Source organism: Atta cephalotes, assembly GCF_000143395.1.
Source record: "Atta cephalotes unplaced genomic scaffold scaffold00023, whole genome shotgun sequence".
Lineage (NCBI taxonomy): Eukaryota > Metazoa > Arthropoda > Insecta > Hymenoptera > Formicidae > Atta > Atta cephalotes.
Window position 1 is genome coordinate 3800846 of NW_012130087.1, and position 9525 is coordinate 3810370.

General features: G+C 31.4%; 1 protein-coding gene across 1 annotated transcript in view; it reads right to left on the minus strand.

Moving 5' to 3' along the window:
- The window catches only part of LOC105619927, a 25259-nt gene that overhangs the window by 7891 nt on the left and 7843 nt on the right, over window positions 1-9525 (minus strand). Inside the window, exons 4-7 of the mRNA XM_012201441.1 lie at window positions 7670-7910; window positions 4793-4847; window positions 3311-3592; window positions 1854-2168 (exon numbers count right to left, since the gene is read on the minus strand). Coding sequence (XP_012056831.1) covers window positions 1854-2168; window positions 3311-3592; window positions 4793-4847; window positions 7670-7910 — 893 coding nt within the window. The remainder of the gene's footprint in view (window positions 1-1853; window positions 2169-3310; window positions 3593-4792; window positions 4848-7669; window positions 7911-9525) is intronic.

Genomic DNA, 9525 nt, shown 5'->3' on the forward strand with positions numbered 1-9525 from the left:
ACTTAGTATTAAGTTAGTTAGTTACGTCGTTAACGGTACGTAAACTAAGGTTACGTACGTAGACTACGTAACGAAACAGTAACATATATATATATATATATATATATATATATATATATATATATATATATATATATATATATATAGTAATTCAAGAGTGAATTATTTATAAACAAGATTCATTCGGTCCATTATAGACATTTTATTAATTTCTAGTTGATTGTATTCTCATATATGCGATCTAAAATAAGATTCTTAATATTGTTTAATTTTTATAATGATAATTAAACCAAAATAATTCGATGATCAAACTTATAAGAATGTAATGATAATTTAAAATCTCAGGATGAGGGTGGTAAGGATATAATAAATAAACAGAACGCATGGTTGGAAACAAAACTTGTTGGCAACAAAAAATAGCAACCTGATCAAGGTACAAAACATAACCATATCATAACTTAAACGGCATCTCACGTGAGAGACGCGCGCGCTATACACTACACGCTTCGCTACATTAAGTACAATAAAAAAAGAAGAAAAAAACAATATATAGGTGTGTGACGTTCTTCGCACTCTTTTTGTGACGAAAACAAAAAATAAGCTCTTAATAACGCACGCTGATGACATCTTTACTAAATTTGCATATTTCCGCTACAATGATCCTTATAAGTTCTTCATAAATATATAAAATTTTTTCGCGATTCCTTAAATATGATTCTAATTTAGCAATAAAATTTTACAACGTCTTTGATTTACAAATGTATCCAAAAAATAACAGTAGACGATCAAAAATTTTACAAAATGGTTGACTATATATATATTTGCCAGACATATATCACGATATCCAGAATACTAATAGCAATCATAAATACGAATTCACAGAATTAAATCTTGCAGTAAGTTAGATTAAATTCGTATCGTATCGTCCTAGTTGTCTCAATCATTAAATCTTGATTGTTTTTTAAATAAGATTTTAAACAAAATTGCAACGATACTCATGATAAAAAAATATATTATCAAACACGTTCGCAAGTTTATACTTTCGTAAAATAGCATCAACACTCAGAGATGACGCGATTCAGCATATTGATAGCAATTAAATATATATTTTTTTTATATATTCTCGATATTGAGAATAAAAAGTTACATGTCTTTCCTACGATATCATCTTTTCATGTTGCAATTAAATGTTTGACGCATTCTTTGCTTGATCAATTATTTTGTTAAAATGAAAGCTTTAATACACTTTCAATCTTTATTAATTTACGAACCACGTAATTATGCTTCAATGGTGAACGTAAATGTTAGTGACATTAATAGTAGCGGTAATCTTTATATTATATCAATATTTTTCGGTATCTTGAATCATTAGATATATATCGCTTGTGATAACAATAGTAATTATAATAAAATAATTTTATATGATTATTTCAGATCAAGCGATTTACTTTTTTCCTTATAGATATGTACTTTAACTGATCTTGAGATTTTAATTAATTTTAATTTTAAATTCTCTTTTAATGAACATACATTTAAATTAAAAGCAATTAAAATTAACAACCTTCTCAGAAATCAAATTTCAAAAGTACAATCAGAAATATCAGAAAATAAATTGTATTATCAGAAATATCTTTAAAAGTACAAATACTTGATGTTGGAAAGAAACCGAGACATGTAAAATACAAGAGAATAGATCATTTTGTGTCTTAAATAATTGATTAAGGTATAGCATCACGCGTCAATTTTTATACCGTTATTCCATGCGACATTTCTTCATAATCGAGATACCGATGAATATATATACTATTAATACCGCTACACGGTATTGTTCACACGAGGACGCCGGTACCGACCTCGGCGTTGAACGTGACATGCTGGACATTAGAACCGGCGGAGGAGTACTGAAGTGTGGCGTTCACCGAGCTAGGCCTGTGATGGGCACCGGATGAGTGAGCACCTCCTTTACGATACACCTCCAGCACCAGCTGATTCGTAGCGGCCTGGATAAGACCTAGAATTTCATCTCGTGGTCTCGTCACGACGTTTGTTATCTCCACGAATACCACATGATCACCTGGCCGTAAGCCGGAACGTTCTGCCGGACTTCCTGGGTCCACGCGCTCCACTCGTGGTGGCCTGCCCCACGACAACGAAAATCCCCATGGAATCTGAGAGATGAATAATAAAACATTTAGTCAGCAAAGTTAATTAGTATTGCTATACATATTAGCAAACGTTAAATGTGTTTTTAATTTCGAACTTCTTTACATATTCTTATAGAAATTTAATACTACACAGAAAATTTTTTCTTACAAGGGAACCACATGAAGTGATAAATTCTGATTTTAATGAAATGTACTTAGAGATTATATAAAAAGAAGAATTTAGAAAATGTTTCCGTTGCGACGGAAAAAAAAGGTTTGAAAAAAAAGATTGAAGGATGAAATCATCCCGTGAAAGTTTAGGTTTTTTCGTTATATCTCAAAAACTATTCAAAATATCAAAAAATGTTTTATACAAAAATTTACAATAAAATTATTCTTCCTCCCCCCTTATTCATTTACGTTAATAATATTTTTAATAAACTATTGTTTCAATTAAAAAAAATGTTTATTTTTTAAAAATATTATTGACGCGGATGAACATTTTATTGTAAAAATTCTGTATAAAACATTTTTTGATAAATCGAATAGTTTTTAATCGAATAGTTTTTAAGATACAATGAAAAAAGCTAAAATCCGCATTATTAAAGGTGATTTTACTTTTCAAATCATTTTTCCATCGCAACTAGCATTTTCTAAATTCATCTTTTTATATAACCTATGTATACAAAGTTTCATTAATATTAGAATTTAATACTTCGTGTGGTTTTTTTGCTAGAATTTATTCTGAAAGTATGGAACAATATTGTATTTCGAAGAATTTTATGTAAATCTCTTTTATCTCACTAATAAAACTATAATGAAATATAAAATAATTTTAATTAATTTTATTGAAGTAAAAATCTTTAAAACATTGTATTGTACTACAAGTATCAAATTTTCAGGAAATTTTAAGAAAAAATTCTTTCCGTATAGAAGGTTATGACTAATTATTTGTTTTGAATATTAAATTATTATTTGAATATTAAATTGTTATTTAGAGCTTTTAATACTCAAAATAAATAATTTCCAATAATAAATTAGATTTCTGTGAATGAATTATACGCGAATGTGCTATAATCTTGTTCATATAGAAAAGAAAATGTATAATTTAGCAACTTTTCGTCTAACCTCATGTTTTAAATGATTTAAAATTTTTATAAACGCACTTGATTGACCGAAGTTTGCCTTATCAACCTTCTCGTGATAGTACAGGGCGTTCTGCCGCCTTTCGCGGTGAAACCCGGGTGCAGGGGCAAACCTGTCAACGGATCAACTGGTTCCAGCTCCAAATGCCTCAGATACATCAGATCGTCTGTCCCTGAGTTGTTATTATCTAACTCGCCATCCTTGGATAATGGTGGCGACACGACGCAGTCTTGAGGTACACTCGCGAAAGGGGTGCTCGTGTTTCGGACGGATCCGGCTTCGAGAGGATGCCATGTCGCTTCCTGTAAGAAAAGTTTCATTTCTTTTCTTTTAATCTTCTCGAATTTAATTCGGACGCTTATTGAATGTATTTTTTAATTCTATCTCTAATTAAATTTAGAAATTTAAGTAAGAGGATATAAAAAATTTTTTTAAATCGCAGTAATTGCAAGTTGGAAATCGTATTCTATTAAATTTTCGTTTAAAAAATTTACTTCAAACTATTCAGAGAGAAATTTGTGAAATTGACGAAATTAAGAAATATAGGTTCAAGACTTGGCGAAAAATCTATTTAAATCAATTATTGCGACGATTTTTTTTTAATATAATTGCAACAGAAATTCCATAACGATATTTTAGTAATGATTATTATAATATCAAAATATCAATATCAAAATATAAAAAATGTAATACTGCAAGTGCGTTACATAATTGAACATTTGTTCTAAAGTGAACGATGTATGTAGGATATCATTTCAACGATTTAGCTAGTATTAGATAATGTCTGTGTTCGTAGTGAATAACCCACTTAACATGAAAAAACATTTTGAATTTTTAATATATGTATGTAACAGCCATTATACTTCAACATCCAAGGTAAAAAGATAAGATTACGATTTTATATGAAATGAGAAAAATTATAATAATTTTCCAAATTCTAACTGTCTGTAAATTTTTTTATTATTTTATTATTGCAAATATGTATTATTGTATAATAATATTTGTATCTATACTGTATCTATACTTTTTTGAGAATTAATAATCAACGCTAAGAAACATTTCAATCGAGCATCATAAATAGTCCAAGTTTCTCATATTTTTCCTTTGTGAGGTTTTTAATGATTTATAGCAAAAAAAAACTTTCTAGACTCCACTACTATATTCAAGGCTTAATATAGTAGCAAACTTTAGTAGACGTCTAGGCATCCGGTGGTGCAATATACTTGGAATAAATCGGCAGCAGACGTCTCAATCGAGAATCTTTCGAGTGAATACTTAATGTTTCGATATACTTATCCTTAGCCTCCAGGGAGAAAAACGCGAACTTTTTATTAATTTATAGTAAGAAACTTTTCGAGGACACTGAGAATTAATATATCAGCAAACTTTAGCAGACTTCTAGATACTCCATGATAAACGGCGTACACTCGCAAAACGAATCAAGAGCGGATGTCTGTCGATCGAACATCTCGAATATATACTCGAAGTTTCGTAATATTTACCTTATCCTGGGACAAAGGTAGAGGAAGAGTCATGCAACCCAGCAACTCGCTACGTCTGAAACAGGCAGAAAAGGAAACACGCATAAATTTCCATTGTCTGGAAAGGCTGCAGAATACATAAACATGTTCATATAGATGTATATACATGCACATGCCGTAGTAGATGGACGAGTGTCGTCCATCCGCGAGGAGCGTGATGTATATATAGCGTCACCGTAATGTCTCGTACTATATGCGAACAGTAGACGTAGGAGGGTGAGAAAGGGGGTGAGAAATGCACGTGGTAAACGTGGTGCGCATGATCTTGGGGAATCGATTCCCCTCCTACCGCAAAAGGGGAAACTCTCTCGGATGCCCCCAGAAATTACAATAGTTTAGACATTCGGACGGACCATCGACCGAGAAGGCACGCGGAATTGCATATGGAATTGCATAATTTCCTGCATTACTAAAATTCTTTCAAATCTTAATCAAGTATATTAAACAAGATTTTACCTAACAACAATAATTTACATCTATAATATATTTAAGAGATATTAAACATATGCTAATTAAGATATGTTAATTTTGCATTTAAAGTAAGTCTTGTATTAAAGCAATTTAATAAAATGCAAAACTATTGAGGTAAAAAGTTTAAATTTTTCAATGTTTATATAATACAAAGTGCTTTCCTGAAACATTTTAATCTGTTACAGAAATATTTCAATTGCAGAATGAAAAAGATTAATTAATTATAAAACGTTGTTGTTAAATAAATGTTTATTATGGCAATTGCCATTAAAGCTAAAATAGTTCAAATAACATATTCGTGTTCGGAGAGTGTATTGTCTTTGCGAAAACAAAGCTTCGTCGGCACGGCATTTTTCCGATAGAAGAATTTCTCGGAACAAGCTTAAAATTAGGTTGACTGCTTCGATTGGGCAATCCAAAGAATAAACAACCCAAGGCCGAGATGATGAAAGAAAAGAGACTGATCAATCGTCAATCGAATATTGAATGAGGAGAAACGCGTTTTCTTGTGAAACATACCATATCGACATGCATATAAAAATAAATACAGTAATAGATAAACGATTATCTAAAGCCGCGTACGGACTTGTATCAGAACGTCGTTGCAAACCGTCGCCTCAACGTTACCTTTGTTGTAATCGCCGTCGCACCGCCGCGAACTGTCATGAACATCGCGAACGTTGTCATGTTCCATTTTTATTAGTTTACGAAATTTATCCAAGTCTGAGACCGCATTTATAATTACTTGTATAACATCATTTCTAACTATAATAAAGTACACTATATAAATAAATTATACTACAATATACTGCGATGATTCGTTTGATAGTGAAAAATTCAAGCGGATAACTACTAGCTGAAATATTTTCCCACAGATTACATGATTTCATATGATTTCATCAGATTATAATTTTTTTCACTGCGTATGAAGTCATTTGGTAAAATATATGATTTTATTTAATATTATACAATAATTTCTCGTGATTGCATATGTAATTATCGGATATATAGAGATTTCATATGAATTTTATAATGATATTGAAGACTCTGTTCAAGATTAAAATTGATCTTCCTTATGGCCCTGGCAGAAGGGCCCGATGTTCACGGCGACGTTCTTGATACAAGTACGTCTGTACGTGGCTAAACATAAACATTTCTTTGATGTGGCGGCGAAAAATCGACTCTCAGCCGATCGATCCGATGTTCGCAGCAGCTTTCGAGACACCATTCACACTGTACACGTTTTGTTCGCGATGGCGTTCTATTACAAGTCTACATAATTTTATGCGGTGATGTTCGTGACAGCGTTCGAGACACTTCGTCTTCATCGCGATGGCGTTCACGAACAGCGTTCGTGACAGCGCTCTGCTACAAGTCTGTACGCGGCTTAATGGATATAAGTAAATAAGCGGATTTATACAGACGCAGGAGAAAAGATAGGAGGTACGAGAGAGATAAATTCGTTGCTCCAATAACATAAATTCCACAGACTATACTCTAGCTCTCGTGCGGTTCGTGCTCGTTTTACGAATTTCATGAGATTTTCCCACGCTGTACTGCCTCGGCGTACCTCGAGAGATTACTATCTCGTACATGGTACGAGGCATCACGTGCTTGTTAAGCTTCGTAAGTTAACGACGTATAGTTTACGAAGCTTTATCGAGATCAATTAAATCGTGGCTGATTCGCCAACCGAGGTTAATTTCCTCGTTTCTATCCCCCTCGCTTTGACTATTACAAGTGAAATAGCTCAAGCCTTATCACGACAACCTGTTCTCCAACCACATGTTCCAGAATTCGCTGAATTTGTTGTTATTTTTCGCTCTTTCTCTCAAGGAAATCATATTGTACAAAAATATTAAAAAAACATTTATCTTTACATAATTAAAGTTTTGCATGTAAAATTTTATAAAATTAAAGGTTTATTAGAAAATAATAATTATAAAATAATAATTATAATCTACAGAGAAATAAATCTAATCTATTTCTTTAAGAGAACTTAGGAAAAAATTTATTTCGCTTAATTTTCTAAATCAAAATTTTCTCGAATTAAATTTAAAAAAAAGTAGATTAGACTATTATTCTATTTTTTTTCAATCTCTTTGGGTAACTGTTTAATTAAACACGCTACGCGATTGCCTCTTCACATATGGATTTTCTGAGAAAGTCATAATTAATCTTCGCGTAACAAAGCTGCGAGGCACTTGTGTTAATAAATAAATCCCCAGGAAACGAGACGTCAGATTCGCATGAAACTTTAGCGCGTTCGCCGCAGCCTTGCGAGATTTACGAACTTAATCTGCGTCAGTATTTTCTTGCACCGCTCCCCTTTTCTCTTTCTCTCTCATTTCCGCGAAACATGCTCACCTCGCACGACGATCCCGGTGCCAGACGGCGATGTCCAAGGACGTAGGCTTGTGACCGGTACAGTGACTATTGTATACCGGGCAGGGGAGTATGAGGATCTCACGAAACACCGGATTTGGTGTAGCACGATGAACTGCAGTCCTCTTAACGACTCCCTCGCCGTTGGTGTTCTTTAGACTCGCTTTGACGTACGCATGCACTGGTCCTTCGTATGCTCTCCTCAAGTCCTTGCACCTTATCACTGCGAGAATTATAAAATTTTGAAAATATAAAGGCTTGAAAAATATATACAGGATGTATCTGAAATAACACTCATTAATCATAGTGATGTTAGTCCTAATGAAAAACTAATGGTGCGTTCGAGGAGATGCTACCTCTGTCATTCTATATTTGTTGTTTATTAGACGTAAAACAAAGATAGAAAGACATAAATAGCCTCTCTTCGAATGCACCTTAAGTCGAAAAATCCTCTATCATTTTGCAATTTTCGCAATAGTTAACGAGATATTAATTTCTAAATATTGTCGAATAAGCAGATAAAATCGATGTATAAAACAATTTTAAAATATCTTTCAGTGTTCTTTGTGAAATATTTTGAAGATGTTTCTTAAAGAATTTTGAAAGATATTTTAAAGTTGTCTTATATGCATCGATTTTAGACATTTTGCTCATTGAATAACTAAAAAAAAAAGTATTACGAAAATTGCAAAATGGTAGAAAACTTTTTGTCTTAATTTTTTATTAGGAATAGCACTATATGATTAGTGGGCGTTATTTCAGATACACTCTGTATATGTATATATGTCAGGGTTGCTAAGTTAAAAAAATAAAAGTTGAGTTAAAAAGTTAAAAAGTTAATTTTAATTTAACTTAGTTACATTTTAGACTCTTAACTTTTTAACTTTATTTAGTAACATTTTATCCGTTTATTTTAACTATTAATTTTTTATTTAATTTTTTATAGTTAAGTCTCAGATATAATATCGCGGCAAACTTAAGCAATACTTAAAATGAGATGAAAATTGCATAAGTGAGTAAATTTACTGGGTGTTGATCAATGAAATTATAAATATTCTAGTGAATTTGCTCAGTTTTGTAATTTTCATCTCATTTCAAATTACACAAATGACCGCCAGATTTCAATCTATCAGAAACCGTGTATTTCGATGTATCTAGTTTCTGATAGGTTGAAATCTATTATTCCTTATTACTATCGCTACTCTCTCGTATTGTGTCTAAAGCTTTAGTCATATCACAGGACAGTATTCATAGTCGAATCTTATATACTAAATAATACATACAAACAAAATATATACATGTAAATAAAATATAGAGTATTTTCTAAATGAAGTATATATTTGTTATTTCCGTTATATGTAAATCTGAAACCCTGAAATCATGAATTAAAAAAATAAAAAAAATAACTTTTAACTTTTCAATTACTTTTTTTTATTAACTTAACTTTTTAATTCTAATTAATTTCATTATAAATTAACTTATATTAACTTAACTTAGTTAAATTTTCAAGGTTGTTAACTTCAACTTAGTTAAAAAAAAAGTTAACTTACCTGATATATGCTTTATTATATTGTTATTTGTTTTAGAAGTTTTATTCTATTTTAAAATAGATTAAAAATAACTTCATGTAAAGATTCATGACTTTGGAAAGAGTTGCACTGCATATATGAATCAGTGATATATGAATAAAATAGAACTGTGTGTAAAGATTACGAAAAGTAATAAGCTTATATTGAGTTAGAAAGTGCTTGTAAAGAGAAAGAGAGAGAGAGAGAGAGAGAGAGAGAGAGAGAGAGAGAGAAGTAATTTACTTTACGAAGTAGTAAAAGGGTTAAAAA